This window comes from Lupinus angustifolius, unplaced genomic scaffold (genome assembly GCF_001865875.1).
Source record: "Lupinus angustifolius cultivar Tanjil unplaced genomic scaffold, LupAngTanjil_v1.0 Scaffold_419, whole genome shotgun sequence".
NCBI classification, from domain to species: domain Eukaryota; kingdom Viridiplantae; phylum Streptophyta; class Magnoliopsida; order Fabales; family Fabaceae; genus Lupinus; species Lupinus angustifolius.
In genome coordinates, this window is record NW_017727829.1 from 214,057 (window position 1) to 232,403 (window position 18,347).

The 18,347-nt window shown below is 32.4% G+C and overlaps 2 protein-coding genes across 2 annotated transcripts; both read left to right on the plus strand.

Annotated features, from left to right (window-relative positions):
- Positions 1 to 4,897: 4,897 nt before the first annotated feature.
- LOC109341258 (rop guanine nucleotide exchange factor 3) lies at positions 4,898 to 8,442 on the plus strand. The gene is made up of 8 exons (XM_019579113.1): positions 4,898 to 5,015; positions 5,482 to 5,860; positions 5,964 to 6,080; positions 6,279 to 6,433; positions 6,529 to 6,603; positions 6,699 to 6,995; positions 7,431 to 7,775; positions 7,997 to 8,442. The coding sequence occupies exons 2-8, from the start codon at positions 5,530 to 5,532 to the stop codon at positions 8,117 to 8,119; spliced, it is 1,443 nt and encodes a 480-aa protein (XP_019434658.1). The 5' UTR covers positions 4,898 to 5,015; positions 5,482 to 5,529; the 3' UTR covers positions 8,120 to 8,442.
- Positions 8,443 to 15,434: 6,992 nt separating this feature from the next.
- On the plus strand, positions 15,435 to 17,184 carry LOC109341259 (protein KTI12 homolog). Its single transcript, XM_019579114.1, has 2 exons — positions 15,435 to 15,526; positions 16,133 to 17,184. The coding sequence occupies exon 2, from the start codon at positions 16,173 to 16,175 to the stop codon at positions 17,082 to 17,084; it is 912 nt and encodes a 303-aa protein (XP_019434659.1). The 5' UTR covers positions 15,435 to 15,526; positions 16,133 to 16,172; the 3' UTR covers positions 17,085 to 17,184.
- Positions 17,185 to 18,347: the final 1,163 nt, after the last annotated feature.

Sequence of the window (18,347 nt, forward strand, 5' to 3'; positions counted from 1 at the left end):
TAAGATAGACATCGATGTAGAAGCCAAACAAGCATTAATCCACATTCTCCACCTATCGGAAAAACCAAACCGATCAAGCATATAATCAAGAAAGTCCCAACTAACTGAATTATACGCCTTTTCAAAATCCACCTTAAAAAGAAGACAACCCTCATTGTCCTTCTTTGCATAATGAATAACCTCATTGATCACAACTGTTGCATCTAGAATACTACGATCCTGAAGAAAAGCCGATTGAGAAGAAGAAATTAAGGAACCCACCATCTTCTTCAATCTGCCCGCAAAGATTTTAGCAATAATCTTATATAACGAACCCACCAAGGAAATTGGTCTGAAATCTTCAATCTTGCTAGGATTTTTAATCTTTGGAATCAAAGCAATAAATGAAGAATTCAGTCCATTTTGAATCTTACCATTCCGATGAAAATCATTCACAAAAGGACCAAGGTCACTTTTGAGTAGGTCCCAGAACTCCTGATAAAATTTGAAATTGAACCCATCCGGACCCGGACTCATGTCACTAGCACAATTCCACACAGCTTCTTTTAGCTCCTCCTCCGAAAAGAACTCATCCAAGTCAGAATTTTGAGACTCTGAAAGCTTGGTGAACTCCACCCCATCAATCGTTGGATTATCTTTGTGAACACACTGAAACAATGATTTAAAGTAGTTAGCAACTCCGTCCGAAATGGCATTCTCTTTGGAACACCAAACTCTGTCAATCCAAACCCCCACAATTTGATTTCTCCTGCGTCTATTGCTAATACAAGCATGGAAGTAGATTGTGTTAGCATCTCCCTCCTTTAACCACTTGTTTCTAGACTTTTGGATAGGGAAACTTTCCTTCATATTAGCGGTCCTCCACTAATCAGCAAAAAGATTCTTTCTTAACAAAATTTGATCCATCTCCAAAGTAGTATTCTCACCAGTAATATCAATATTCTGAATACCCTTTGAAAGATCAACCAATTTACTATCCAAACACCCAAAAGAGTCTTTGTTCCATGTTTTCAGTTTCAACTTTAAACATTTCAACTTCTCTTTCATGATAAAAGTCGGTCAACCAGTTATCTGAGTCTTCAACCAGGTTCTCTTCACAAAATCATGAAAATCAGGGTGCTTTAACCAACAATTATTAAACTTAAACGAAATAGGAAGTCTAGACATCTTCCTATGATTCAGCACAACAAGGCATTGATCCGAAAATTTTCTATTAAGAGCCCATTGAGAAACTTGTGACCAATGACTAAGCCACCCCAGAGACAAAAGAAACCTGTCGAGTTTACTCATAGCTCTCCCACCAGATTGATACCAAGTAAAACTCCTATCAATTAAAGGAATGAATGGTGATTGATGTATTAACTATATATAAATCTTTATATTAACCTTGTAAATATATATATATATATATATAACCTTTATTACTAAAACATTTGTAGTTGTTATTGATATTTCTAGTGATGATTCATTTTTGTACAAACAAGTATTTAATAATAAGAGTATTACCTTTACCACATATTATTTTAAAGGAAACTTGTGTAAAATTCCATAAACTTTATTCTGAACTACCAATAAGATGTTGATCTAGTTATGTAAGACATCATTGGATCCTCAAGGTTAAGAGTTTGATTCCTGAAAGCGACATTTGTAGGAAGGGGCAGTCACGAACCCTGAAAGGGATTAGTTTCTTACCCAAAAAGGTGAGAGGATACCATTGGTAGTACAAAAAATCATTATGAACTATTTCTTCTTCCTAATTACCTCTTAAATTTTATGTGTGGGTGAAATTAATCCATACATAAAAATAATATTAAGTTATTTATACATGAACATGGGAAATTGTTGTCATCAGACTCACAACAGTAACAATACAATAGTGTTGTTGTTAACCAGTAGTGATAGCCAGAAGAAACCTCCTCCAAAAAAACATATTGGTTCATAAAAACATGATAAATAAATTTCAAAATTAAAGAAAGTAATACAATAATATTGAGTGATATATAAAAAAATTAAATAATAATAATCTTTCGACTAAAACAAAACGTGTGAGTGAAAATTTTGCTTTATTACTAATTTAATACTATCTTTATATGAAGACTAATTTTTCTTATAATTAAAATTTAGGAGATAGTTAGAAATAAAAAATATTTGATTACTACCATAAAGTTTGAGGGAAGTTATAAACTTTCCCTAATTTAAATTATCATGCAATACCGAAGGGAACAACAACCATATATATTCTTGGTGATGTTAGAAGTAAATTAAGAACATGACAGATTATATTGTGAGAAATGGGTTGCACGTCTTTGAGAATATTCAAAGTCCCTATCTAAACTAAAACATAAGAAATTATGAATTATGAACAAAATTAATTTATTGTTCACATGTATCCTTTCTAACTAACCTGACTCAAACATGTCAACTACTTATTAGTCCGCTATATTAAATTTCCATCAACAAAAAGAAAAATACCAATTAGGATCCTATTTCTAACGTTTCGTTTTAAGCTTGTATATGTTTAATTTGCCTTAAATATAAGAAGGATTGGGTTAGATATAGACAGCTAAAATGTGTTTTATGTCTTAATGTTATAATACTTAATATTTCAGGAAAGGTATTGAGTATGGTGAAGGTTTTGTCTTCATCTCCTTAAATAGTTGGCTATTAAAATAATAAAATATAAGATAATACTTCATTCAACATCTCCTTTTTCTGTTCATATACTTCACATGATCACCTCCCATAGTAATTAAACCTGACTTGGGTTGATTGGTCTTACTAGTCCAACCAGAAATCAAATACCTGAGTAGTCCAAATTCTTTACTGACTAGCCATGCAACAAAAAGATACAAACTGGTTTAACTAGACTTATGCATAAAATCAGTAACCTTGCTTAGATTGGTTTAACTTGATAAGTTCAATTACTTCTAAAAAAAATAATCAAAATAACGTTATTTTGAGAGGAAAAAATATAGTATTCTCAATTTATTTGTAATTATACTTTCAATATTATAATTATGTTTGTTGTTTATTAGCTTATGTTATAACATGACCTTAATTGTTTAATTGAATTTTAAATTTATATATTTGGTTTTGTTGTGATTAAAATTATTTGTTTGATGATATTTTTAACTTATTTGTAAGATTTTATTACATTAAAACTTTTGGTATTGGTTGTTTAATTGAACACTTGTGGGGCACTGCTGTTTTTAATTTTGAAGCATGAAATTATTAAATAATATTAATTAAAATTATGATTCATATTATTATTATTATTTTAATATTGCTATAGTAACATTATATTTTAATATTGTATAGGTAATCATATTCCTTTTATTTTTAAATAAATCACATGTCATGAGGACTTGAGATATTGACACATGTCATGAGGGAGTTCTTGAGAGATTGACACATATCATTGAGAGATTGACACATGTCATGAGGGACCTTTAGTTTTGATAAGAGGTTGACACATGTCATGATGACTTGAGAGATTGACAAATGTCATGAGAGAGTTTTTTTTATTATATAGGTAATAGATAGATGGGAAAAACTAGCTAGTAATCTTGTAATTTTTAAATTTAAAGGCAATTTATAGTCTGAAATGTGAACTATTTATATTACATGGTATTATCTTATTCCACAATCACATGTTATCATATCGTATCCACCATAACTTAGGAAAACATGTTTTTTTGTAAGATAAATTCTAATTAGTGTTGTGATAACCGGACCTGACAGTTCGATTGGTTTGACTATTGATCGGATTTGAAAAAGGTTGTGATTTATAATCTTAACCGAGTGAGGGATTGAACCGCTTTGAATTGGAGAAATTTCGGTCCAACCATGTTAAATCCGATTGAATCACAATAACCCGAGAAGTGAACTAGGCAGTTCACTTAAAATTTAAAAAAAATAGAACACTACTCTAATATTTTGTTCTACTCCGGTCCCAAAAAAATAGAAAGTTATTTCAATATAATTATTAATTATATAACATTTTGTATTTATATATAACTATATATTTATAGATAAAAATGTAAAAATAATATATGAAGTCATCCGATCCGACTGGACGGTTTAAGCGTTTAAACATAATACAAGACCTCTTTTAGTTTGATGTCCGGCTTGGGTTTCACAAATTTTAATTCCAACCTCAATTTATAACAATAATAATATTTTGATAAACAAAATGTGCCAATTTCAAGTTGTGTAGTAGTTTTTAGATTTTGATATTGATCATGCATGTATTGATAAAGGATAAAAATAGTTTAATATGTTGTGATAGTAATTATTAAAGAGAATGATATATACAATGACAATGTATAAGTTTTATACATTATTAAAGCATTATATATTATTCATATTTAATTATTATTAACTCTTAAAAAAAAAGTAATATGAATAAATGAACAGAAGATAATGGACTAACTGTATATAAATATATATATATATATTAGACTCATTATTAAACTTGAATTAATCAAATAACATTATTTTATAATACAACTGGATAATTTTCTTAACATAAAATATAAATACCTATAAGATTAAAAAAAAGACTAAATAATTGAATATTTCTTAGCAGTTGGTTCTGTGGTTTGGTGTGTGACTTAATCTTCATGATCAAGTAACAATAATAAAAGTCTTTCTTCAATTTTTTATTAAACAAAATTATGCTTTGAGTCAATTTATGTTATGTTGTATAATCTGTCAAATTCATACAAAATCATAGTTAATATTGCAATTTACCCTTTGTTCATTTAAATACACATTTTTAGCTCAATACATTTGTTTAAGAATCATATATAGTATATAACACCAAACTAAGATTTGCATTTTGTAGCTACATTTTACATCTAATGTCATATTCTGTTCCTTCTAGAATTTGTCAAAGAAAGCTTTCTTGTTCTTTTACTTTTAATGGCTTCTGAGAAAATGATTAAGGAGGGAACTGTTTCAAATGATGTTTAAAAGCTATCAATACCTCAAATTCAAACCAGGCTAATAAAAGGGTAACATTTAATAAAAGGAGAATGTTGGGGACCGTTGCTTTTGTTTTCTAACCGTTGTCTTTGAAGTTTTAAAATTTATAGTTTTTTCCACCTTTAGATAGTTATCAAACAATGCTTTATCCACAACCCTTTACTGCAATTTTCAGTGAATTATTTCAGGTCTCAATAGCAGCAACATTCTTTGGTAGCTTTTGCTTTTTTTATGTTTAGAAAAGACAACAACATTATTCAAGTTTTCATCTTTTTCTTTTGATCAAGTATTTTTTTATCCTTTTTCTGTTTATGTAATTGAATTGTGCATTTTAAGCTAAATTGTGGGGTCTTACTTACTAGGGTCAGCACGACCCGGCCTTACCCGCTCACCCAGTTTGGCCGGGCCCTGATATGGTATTGTACTAGTCACATTAAATTAGAGACATATATAAAGGCAAATTGTGACTCAACTTGCATGTTTATATATGTGCAGGCCTTTAGGTAATTGAGTATTGTATTGACCAAATAGTATTGAGTTAAGATGGTTGATTCATCAAATTTTGATGAAAACTCTGATTTGGGGTATCAGCCTTCACATTCTTCTGTGGATCAAAATGATCATTCACTCACTGAAACTGCTAGCTACTCTCCAATCAGTGGCGATTCCTTGGCGTATTTCCGGTCTAACTCAGAGGCCTCGAACTCCTCAGAGCCTATAGATGACAATGGCTATGCTAGTGGTGAATCTTCACCTTTTCGGTGGAACACTGCGAAACATGGAGGTAGTCAAGCTTCTCTTTCGAGATTAGGAATGAAGCAACATAGAGATTCATCGGATGATAAACCCGATGTCCTTGATCTCTTGGAGTTAGGTTGGTTTGTGCTATGCACATTTTGTGTTGTTGTTTGTAAACTTTAGTTCTGTGAATGAGTATAATTATAAGGAAATTACTCAAATTTTGTGCACAAATGTAGAGCTTGACATGATGAAAGAAAGATTTTCGAAGATACTACTCGGGGAAGACATGTCTGGTGGGGGAAAAGGTGTATGTACTGCAGTTACAATCTCAAATTCAATCACCAACCTCTATGGTAATTCTTTATTTACTAAAGATCTGTGTGAAATTTTCTTAACATTTTCTGCATACATATTGAAATATTAGGCCTGAATTTGATGAATTAGAATCACTTTTACTACATTTTTCTGAGTAAACTAGATTCATAGAATGATTTAGAATACCAAAATCCAAACTAGAACTAAATGGTTATTATTTGTTTTTCCAATTGCAGCCACTGTATTTGGACAAAACTTAAAGTTGGAGCCATTGAAGCCTGAAAAGAAGGCTATGTGGAAAAGAGAAATGAATTGTCTTCTATCTGTGTGTGATTATATTGTAGAATTTGCTCCAACTGCACAATATTTAGATGATGGCACAATTGTTGAGGTAAATTATTGCTGAACCTTATAACAAAAATTAACCTTAATTGGTATCTCAAAATGTGTCTAATATATGATGTATATGATGATGATTTCTCTTAGATGATGACAAGTAGACCAAGATCGGATATTTATATAAACCTCCCAGCTATACAGAAGTTAGAGGCTATGCTCATAGTAAGATAAGCTTCAATTGCTTCTTGATTGTAGCTATATGACCTGTTTTCATTCGTAGTCCTTGTGCCTAATAAAATCGATCATTTTGTTTACAGGAAATATTGGAGAGTTTCGACGATACCGAATTTTGGTATGCGGAGCAAGGGAGCATGTCAGGGAATTCAACTCGTTCGCGTGGAGGCTCGTTTCGAAAGGTTGTTCAAAGGAAAGATGAGAAATGGTGGTTGCCAGTACCTTGTGTTCACCCTGGTGGCTTATCTATTGATTCAAGGAAACACTTGATTGAGAAAAGGGACTGTGCTAATCAAATTCATAAAGCATCCATGGCGATTAATAGCAGCATTCTTGCAGAGATGGATATCCCGGAAACATATATGACAAATCTTCCAAAGGTTAGTTCTCATCGGCGATCCAATTGTTTATGATTATTGCTGTTTCTCAAAGTTTCAGACTAAATTCAAGCATTGAGTCTGTACAGTTGTAATATTTTTGGGATGTGATTTAGGATTTGTGCTTTGATCATTAAATTTAGTTAGATTTTCATTAAAGCCAATAATAACATTAATCTTATGGAGAACAGCATAGTATAATTTCATATAAGGTACTAGTAGTAACAAGTAAATCTGATGATATCTTTTATTTCTATTATGCTTGTCACCTTGAAATTAAATACAGAAATTTAAGACTACCGAAGTTGATGTAGGAGAATAATTGTTGTAGTTGCTAGTAAATTACTCTTAGTCATTGCTGGAAACAGGTAAATGTTTGTCGAAAGCGCTAAAACTTTATTTGACCTCCTTTTATCTTTTCAAACATAAATTTCTCAGAGCGGAAGAGCATGTCTAGGGGACACGATTTACCGTTGTATGTGTGCTACCGAGAAATTCTCCCCTGACAACCTTCTTGAAAGTCTCAAAATAAGTTCCGAACATGAAGCGCTTGAGCTGGCAGACAGGGTGGAATCTTCGATGTACACATGGAGACGTAAAACATGTTTGAGTCATTCTAAATCATCATGGAACAAAGTAAAGGACATCATGGCTGACACGGACCGAAATGACAAAAACTATATCTTAGCTGAGAAGGCTGAGACTTTTTTGGTTTGCTTGAAGCAAAGATATCCTGAACTTTCACAGACTTCTTTGGATACATGCAAGATTCAATACAACAGGGTAAGTTTAGCAATTAGCAGTATATGAAATCCATATCATATGCAGCATTCAGAATCCGGAAAAAAAAAACATAAGGTCATGACATTTAACATGACCATTTTCCTAAACCAAAGAAAAGTATTTTAGGACACCATGATAATAAGGATATCTATTGTAGAAAGTGGACTAATATCTATTTAATTATAAGCTCATGGACTAAGAATGAAAATTATCTTGTGCAGGATGTAGGGAAAGCAATCCTAGAGAGCTACTCAAGGGTATTAGAAAGCTTAGCATTCAACATTGTTTCTTGGATTGAAGATGTTCTTTATGCTGATAAATCAATGAGGAACCAAGATGTATAGAAACTAGAACTGAATTTTACACCAGCATCATCACACTGGTGCTGAGGGTGAACCTCGATGCAACTGTAAGGTTGCCTGTGAGGATAATGCTCCGTACATTTATCTTATCTGGATCCCACTAGGTGAGAGCCCCGTAAATTGACTGCCCTTTATACTAACACCGTTGCACTTCCATCCTGACAATTTTTTTTAAGCCATGGCTTTTGTAGGGCTTAGACATGTAGAGATTAATGTATGGTAAGCTATTCACTTGCTTCTGTATGAAAATTAATTGTTAATTGTAGTACTACTGAACAAGTTTTCCACATTGGTTCATAATTTCTGTAATCTTATGCTTTAGAAATAAAAAAATAAACACAATATCTCAAAATTCTAATCACAATAGAAGTGGGAAGAATTGAAAATATACACTACTGTTGTAAAACTAAACATCACACCACCTTTTAAAGGTTCCCCCATTCTTTTAAATTGCATATTGCATCACTCATGTTGATGGCATTACTACATTTGTGGTTATGGCCACAATTGCAGTGTGTCATCAGATCACGATGATGCAGCCGCATTAAGCCACAATGTAACCATAAAGATTATATCAGACACCATTCGACCACATCAAATTTAAAATTATTTTTTTAATTACAAAAAATTCACATTATTACTGCCACAATCTATATCACAGTTATAATTGCAATAACCACAATTTTAAACGTTGAACTAACAGTTCAGAAATACTTTATCCATCTAAAAAGTATGAAGATAAGGAGGATAACAATTAAAAAAATATTATTTCAAATGAATTCATGTATTTCCTTTGGCAGTAAGTGTGAAGACATGAAAAGCAATGCGTTGCCAATTTTTTATAAAAATATTTATATATAACCGATTTTCTTTAATTTTACTATAGATTAGTTGAACTGTGAAAATGAAAACCAACTTTCACAAATGATGACATAGTTGAACAATAAAATATGGGCTAATATTTCACTTGAGTTGATCACAAGGGAGGCTCAACGTGTATTCCACTACTACAGTATAATATGTCCATGAACCATAGTCCATATACACTAGGGTAAAAAAGAATATAAAGTCCATGTACAGCGCTGCATTACATTTTTTTTATATCTCTTCATCATAAAGATGATGAATTAATCTTTTTCGAATCTTTAATCTTTTGATTTATATGGGATATAATAAAACTTTATGTTGGATCAAAACCTTAAAGCATTAGTTCCACGGGTCTTTCCTACTTTATAAAGTCTTTCACTCTTCCTTGCATATCCAATGTGAGACTTCACACTTGAATAAACCCAACACCTTATATTATTATACCAACTCATTGTTTAGTGTTGTATTAAGTAAAGAGTAATAGAAGCAACAATGCAAAGTTTAAAACTAAACATTTATCATTTGTATTAATATTTATTAACCATTTGATGATAGTAATACATATTAATCTATATCTATATTTCTATATTTATACTATATATTTATATTTATACTTTTATACTATATATAAAGCCAAAACATGTTGTAACTATCACCATGGTATAATTTATATATTCCTATTTTGCCCTTCAATTTTTTAATTTAAAAATCTTTATAATCCTATATAACCACCCAAATATATTAATTATAAATTGCATATTTTCTAATAAAGACAAAAAATATAATATAAAGTAAATACAATACAAATCATTTATAACACTACATTAATCAATTGAATGAAAGAAAATAAACGGCAGCGGGGGATGGATAAGAGAAACAAACAACTCTATAGAAGAAGCTTCATAGAAAATTTCATGTTAGCATTTCTTAAACAATGTCAGTAGCCAGTGTAGTAAAATACTAAAATTGTTTTTTTTTGGTGGTGAATGTAAACTTTATTGGTGCAAACTTTATGAAAGACTAAAGATAATAGAAATAAAATCACCAAAAAAATATTTGAAATAAAATTTGGTTGAAAGTTTATGATCACTAAAGACTAAAGTTGTTGTTTGTGTCTCCTAGGCCTTTTATCAAACAGTTTTGACATTGCAGCCTAGTTTGCTTGTGAAGCAAGAAACAATTTAGCATGTGTTTTATTTTGATTCTTTTCTCTTATTTTTGTTAAATATAGATAGGTTGAGTTAGTTATGATTCTGTTAGACGATGGCATTGTTCTTCATCCTATAAATGTATCATTTTCTTAAGTTTTAATCAATCAATAAAATTACAGGAATTATATTTTCATTCTTCTTCTTCGGCAATCATCTCTTCATTCCTTCATTTCTGAGTTTATCTTCTTGTATTCATCACCATGAAATAGCATGTTATAAGATGGTATGAAAACATCAATTGATCACCTCTCTTTCTTTCTTATTTTTCTAATTGTTTTTCTGCCTTCTCTTCACTCAAAGATGGCCAATGTTGTAGCCATTATGAATCCCCTCACTGACCCCTTCAATCCATATTACTTACATCCAAATGAGAGCCCATGATGTAGTTTGGTGAATGAGCATTTAACAGGAGCAAACTATCACTCTTGGTCGATGGATATGTTGATGGCACTCAAAACAAAGAATAAACTACAATTCATAGATTGTACCTTGCCCAAACCAAATCTTGATGATCCCAATTTTGGAGCATGAGACAGTTGCAACACATTAATGATGTCGTGGATCAACCATTCATTAGATCGTGTCATAGTGCAAAGTGTTTTGTGGCTTGAAACTGCATACGAGATCTGGAAAGATCTCAAAGAAAGGTATTATCAATGCGACATATTCTGCATTTGTGATTTACAAGAACAACTTTACACTACCAAGCAAGGAAATCAATCCATAGCCCAATACTACACACAGTTGAAAAGTTCTTGGCAAGAGTTAGATAATTTTAGACCACTCACCTCATGCACTTGTGCAAGCAGAACCTACAAGGAAGAAGACTATGTGATAAGGTTTTTGAAAGGGCTCAATGAGAAATATTCAAGTGTTAAATCCCAGATAATGCTCATGGATCCCTTGCCAAACATTAACAAGGCCTTCTCTTTGCTTATACAGCAAGAAAGGCAATTTGCTATCCCTTCTGATGAGTCAAGGATCTTCAATAGCATCAGTGATAACTTTGCTGGAAGAGGAAGGTATAGAGGAAGAGGCTTAAAAGCACCTGGAAGAAACTCTAGCATTGGCAACATGAGAGGAAGAAGATCAAATTCTAAGGTCTGCACCTTCTGCAACAAGGTTGGACACACCATAGATGTATGCTAGAAAAAACATGGATTCCTTCCTCATTACAAGTTTAGTAGCAATGTTAATAATATAAGCAGTTCTGCTGACAATGACACAACCAATGCTCTCATTGAGGAAGAACACCTTGTTGATTTTACACCTGATCAACATAAAGTCATTCTTGCTATGTTGAAGGAACCTACAAATCACAACAATAATCAAATCAACACAATCTCCTTGGCTGACTCAGGTAAGGGACAATTCTCAGGTAATTCTCACAACTTATATAACAAATTAAACAAGGAAGATTGGATAATTGACACAGAAGCAACATATCACATTTGTCACTCCCTATCAAGATATCAATCCTTCAAGAAAATTGACCATGTAACTATTAAAATGCCTGATGGAAACCAGATTACCACTACCATATATGAGACATTTATGTTTTCTAATGAATTTTACCTAATTGATGTGTTCTATATGCCTAAATTTTCTTTCAATTTGATATATGTTTCCAAGCTTACCAAGATCCTCAAATGTTCTCTGATTTTCTCTAAAATCAAATGTAAAATACATGAGGAAATCATATTGAGGATGATTGGTGTAACTGAAGAAAGAGGAGGCTTATATACTTTTAATTCAGAAAGCTTATCATCCCTACCTAATAAGTGCATAAACATAGTGAACACTGTAAAAAAGGATGTATGGCATAATAGACTTGGGCACCCTTCAAATGCAAAGATTTCTATGCTTAATAAAGAATTCCCTTTAATTCATTATGATTCAACACAAAAACCTTGCGATGCTTGTCATTTTGCCAAACAAAAGAAACTGACTTTTCAAAACAGCATTAGCAATTCTGATTTTACTTTTGATATCATCCATGTTGACATATGGGGACCTGTTTCTATCCCCTCCACTTTAGGCCATAAATACTTCTTCACTATTGTAGATGATAAGTCTAGACACACATTACTATTTTTTTTGAAGAACAAATCAGAAATTGTTGCATATATGAAATCTTTTGTTGCCCTTGTAAAGACTCAATTTGGCATTACTTTGAAATGTGTAAGATCAGACAATGGAGTAGAATTTAGAATGAATGATTTTTATAACTCTAATGGCATATTGCATTAAACAAGTTGTGTTGAGACTCCACAAAAAAATGGTGTTGTGGAGAGAAAACATCAACACATCCTTGGAGTTGCAAGAGCCTTGATATATCAATATTCTATGCCTAAATGTTTCTGGAATTATGTTGCACATGCTGTTTTTTTTATTAACAGGCAACCATCCATTGTTCTGAACAACAAATCTCCTTACCAGGTTCTTTTCAACCATGATCCTAACCTTCTTAATTTGAAAGTTTTTGGATGTGTATGCTATGCTTCCATCTTAGTCAATAACAGGAAAAAAATTTGATCCTAGAGCTAGGAAGTGCATTTTTTTAGGTTTCAAACATTGGGTTAAAGGCTTCATCCTCCATGACTTAGACAATAGAGAAACCTTTATATCCAGAAATGTTGTGTTCTATGAAGATAATTTTCCATTATCTTCCTAAGACAAAGTGAATGATGATGTAGATATAGAGCCTCTACCCACTAATCCTTTTAATCGAAGTGATCATTACTTAGATCACCAACCTTACAATAGACCACCTAGCTCTCAGGCTGATCAAAGCAACCAGATGAATCACATTGATGAACCAAATGAATCTATTGAGGTTATCCCTAGTGAGAGGCAACGTGACAACATTGGAACCTTTAGTAGGATAAGAAAAACTCCCAAGGATCTAGAAGACTATAATTGTACCCTAATGAATTTTAAAAATAATGTTGAGTGCATCAAATACCCTTTGTCCTATGTTTTGTCCTATGATGACTTATCTGCTAACTATAGAAAATTCATTCTCAACATTTCCTCCACTTCTGAACCCAGTGATTACTACCAGGTCATCCATCATCAACATTGGATAGATGCCATAAAGAAAGAAGTACATGCTTTGGACAAAAATGAGATATGGATCATCACTAATCTTCCCAAGGACAAAAGAGCCATAAGGTGTAAATGGATATTTAAAACCAAACATAACCCTGGTGGAACCATTGATAGACATAAGGCTAGATTCGTGGAAAAAGGCTATACTCAAACAACATGCATAGACTATTTGGACACATTCAGTCCTCTTGTAAAAATCACAACCATTAGAGTCATCCTAGCCTTGGCTTCCATAAAAAGCTGGCACCTTCATCAAATTGATGTTAATACTGCTTTCCTTCATGGAGACTTAGTTGAAGAAGTCTACATGAAAATCCCTCAAGGCCTCAACATCACTAATAAATCCAAAGTTTGTAAGCTTAAAAAATCCTTATACGGATTGAAACAAGCTAACAGGCAATGGAATGTTAAACTTAGTGATGTCTTGATACAAAATGGCTACTCCCAATCTAAAGCATATCACTCTTTGCTCATCAAAAACTCTCACCGTTCCTTCACCGCCATATTAGTGTACGTTGATGACTTAGTACTAGCTGGGAATCACTTAAAAGAAATTCAATATGTTAAACAACTTCTGGACAGAAAGTTCAATATAAAAGACCTTGGTAGTTTGAAATATTTCCTTGGAATGGAAATTGATAGAACAAAGAGGGGAATCAACCTCTGCCAAAGAAAATACACCCTTGATCTTCTCCAAGACACATGGCTGCTTACAGCCAAACCTGTCTCAACACCTATGGACAGTGCCATACCTGTCTCAACACCTATGGACAGGGGCTTGCTTAGACACTAGAAGATCTGTAACGAGGTTTTGCTTCTTCATTGGTGATTCCCTCATATATTGGAAAAGCAAAAGGCAGAGGACTGTTTCAAGATCCTCTGTTGAAGCTGAATATAGAGCTCTTACCCTTGTAGGTTGTGAAGCTCAATGGTTAACTTACCTTTTCAATGATTTACTTGTTTTTAACATCAATCCTATTGTTTTATATTGTGATAACCAATCAGCCCTTTATATTACTGTCAATCCAGTCTTTCATGAGAGAACAAAACACATTAAGATGGATTATCACTTGATTAGGGAAAAGGTTTTAAATGGAATTGCTCATTTGATGCCTATTTCTACAAAATTTCAAATTGCAGATATCCTCACTAAGGCTTTTGCCCCTGCAAAGTTCTTTTCTCTTTCATCCAAGCTTGGCCTTTGTGACACACATAGTCCAGCTTGCGAGGATGTCAAAATATCATTCCAATTCAACAGAAGAACATTACACCAAGCATGATCAAATTTGTGGCAATGATCTTGATCAACAAAGAACCAATGAGCAAGGTCTTGAAGATGATGCTGTCAATAAAATTGGAGATGAAGTTTATGATGTTCTTAGTAATGAAACCACTACTGATAAAGAACATAAAGCTAGGATCAATCATGCTGATCATGTTAGTTAGAAAGTTGTTGTTTGTGTCTCCTATGCCTTTTATCAAACAGTTTTAACATTGCAGCCTAGTTTGCTTGTGAAGCAAGAAACAATTTAGCATGTGTTTTATTTTGATTCTTTTCTATTATTTCTGTTAAATATAAATAGGTTGAGTTAGTTATGATTTTGTTATAGAGGATGACATTGTTCTTCATCCTATAAATGTATCATTCTCTTAAGTTTTAATCAATCAATAAAATTACAGGAATTATATTTCCTTTCCATTCTTCTTCTTCGACAATCATCTCTTAATTCCTTCATTTCTGAGTTTATCTTCTTGTATTCATCATCATAAAATATCATGTTCTAAGAATTCAAAACCACTCAAATCAAGCCAAGTGTTTTAAAATAAAAAAAATCATAATAAATAAAATGTCATATTTATTATTATTTCAGTTTGATTAATGTTATACTATTCCATTATTTTCATTATTTTGTCACTTTCATTATATGTATGAATTTTATTTAGAATTATGGAGTTTAGGTTTTTTAGCTAAAATGGTAATTAAAATAAACAAGTGATGTCTTATGTAATGCAATTTAAACTACTGTGAAAATTTTAATAAAACTAATCAAATTGTATCTTGTTGATTTGGTTTGGTTTAATTCCAATAAACGGTGCGATTTATTAGTGTTTTCGTTTCTCCGAACATTGGCATTTACTCGACCTAGCTACCTCATTCTTGGCAAATTGACGGAGCTCCACCTTTCCACCATCGCCGCCGGTACATCTCTGTTTCTCTCTCTTCTCCTTCCCCTTTTTTATTCTCTCTCCTCGCTATTTTATTATTCACCAAAATTAATGTGGATTTATTCTATTTTATTATTCAGCTTCGATTAACCTTGTTAATTGTTATTGTTATGCTTTGTTGGTTTCTCTTCAATTTTTATACATGTTTCTTAAACTATTTTGTTTATCGAACAAGAATTTTGGAATGGTATCCATTGAATAACTTGCTCCTTTAATTGGTTACCACTGTCTATGGTGGTACTTTTGTTAAACATCTTACAGTGTTGTTTAGGTAATATCATACTTAAGTGCTTATTCAATAAGCTAATTTGAGGTCAGCTTATTTTCATAATCTTCTTTTACAAGCTTATTGAAATAAGCTAAAGAGCTTATAAGAGTGTCATAAGCCGAAATAATATACTGACAGTTGGATTTTTTGCATGAAGATTTTTTATTTAGGTTTTTATGGTTGGAGCTTGATTTACAGTCTTAGAAGATTAAACTTTTCGTTTAAAGCTATGAGATGTGGGCCATACAATGACCATAAAGTTCCTCATTCTAATTACTTTTTTGTTAAGCGTCTAATGTTAATATATCTCAGGTTGTGTCTTTAAGGAAATATCTTTTCATCTCCGGCGGAAATGGCATTGGTTGTAATCTGTGGGCAGCCATGCAGTGGAAAGTCCAAAGCTGCACTCTGTCTGGTGGAAGCTCTCAAAGAATCTGAATCGAAACATGTGAGGGTCATAGATGAAGCTTGCTTTCATCTTGATCGTAATCAGAGTTATGCGAATATGCCTTCCGAGAAGAATTTAAGAGGGGTGCTAAGGTCAGAAGTAGATAGATCAGTTTCCAAAGATAGCATCATTATAGTGGATTCTTTGAATAACATCAAGGGTTACCGTTATGAGTTATGGTGTTTGGCTCGTGCGTCAGGGATTAGATATTGTGTGGTTTACTGTGATGTTGAAGAAACTCATTGTAGAAAATGGAACGAAGAGCGCAGGGAGAAAGGGGAAGCTAATTACGATGATTCGATATTTGAAGATTTGGTAAGAAGGTTTGAGAAACCAGATAGAAGAAACCGATGGGATTCTCCTTTGTTTGAGTTATGGCCTTACCGAGATCAAGATGCAATGGAAAAATCTTCTGCTGCAATTTTAGATGCTGTATCCTACTTAACAAAAATGGTGGACTCCAAAACCCGAGATGTTAAGATATTACAACCAACTATTGCAACTCAAACTTCACGATTCTCCAATGCGAATTCTCTCTATGAGTTGGACAAAGCAACACAAGAGGTCGCAAATGCTATAGCAGAAGCGCAATCTCATGCTCTTGGTGGTCCACTTAATGGCATTTCGGTCGGGAAAGACTTGCCTAAAATCAATATTTCAAGATCAGTTGGGCTACCAGAGCTTCGGAGGATGCGGCGTACCTTCATAAAATTGACAGGGCAAACTAGTTTAAGTGGACCAGCACCTACTTCTGATGCAGATAGTGCAAAGAGAATGTTCATTGACTACTTGAACAGGGAACTAGGATCTTGTTGAAGATCAATATATATGATAGTCTTGCAATTCAGGTTATAAGTGCCCTAAGAGCTGTCATATTTTGTATTATTAGATACTAAGCTATTTTATATTACCGTTATATTCTTGTTGGATAAGCTACATTTTTCTTCTTTTTATAGTCTTTATTTTCATCAATTCATAGTACTATAGTAAAGATGATAATAACCCTTTGGTTCTTCACTCGTCAGAACATGTCCTTGACGATGTCTCTCTTATCAGCATATCTTGTGGTTTGCCCTCACTAAAATACTAGATGCAGATTTGCATGTTGCAAGGTGCTCATACAAATTAAATGTTTATTTGTTTTCATAAAGAAAATGAGTTTCGGCACAATGTTAAGGTTGTTGGTTAATGATTAATGGTAAGGACCTCCCTTTTATTAATTTCATAAAGACACTTATGATTTAAAAAAAGAAGATGTAGTAGGTTAGTAGCCAATGACTTGAGAGTTGTGATTCAACAATAGAATTGTATGACGGTTCCAAATTTTATTGGGTCATAAGTAATCTATGTTCATATAAATTAAGGAAGCAAAAGAGCATAATGTTGTAATAGGATGAAAAAATCAAACATTTATTTAGTGGTTACAGGAACTTACATAACATTTATAAGATTAGAGTTTGGCTTTAGAATAAACAAATGAAGAGATAGAAAAAGGTAACATGGTAAGTGGTAACATACTAACATAAGGTTTTCCATTATAAAAGATCACTAATCCATTTGTTACTTGAATACTCTACATTTGTATGTTCTATAATCTAGAATATTGAGGCTATGTTAAAAGGAAGAAAGCATCAATACATGAGGCTTTAAAATTTACCAAAACAGGTAAAATACAACAACAAAAAACTACATTATGCTTATCACATGAATAGATTATTTCATTAACTAGTAACTATAAGGAAGTGGTTCACATGAAAACAATTTTATTGGGAGAAATGAAAAATTAATATAATATGGAATATTGTCTCTTATTTGATTGGTTATGTAAAAAAAACTACATGACAATAAATATTGTGCTGGTTAATGACTACCTAAATCTTACTATTTAGGTAAAAGTGTAGGGATTAAGCTTGGCACCAAAGCTATTATTTCGAGCGACATTGTTAAGTAGACTTTGCAAAATATGATTTTAGACTGAAAATGAAGTGTGGAACCTATATATATATATAAATTCTCTCCAAATTGAGTACATAACAAGGGAGAGAAGCGTAACTTTTATTCCTATGCCAAATTACCCTT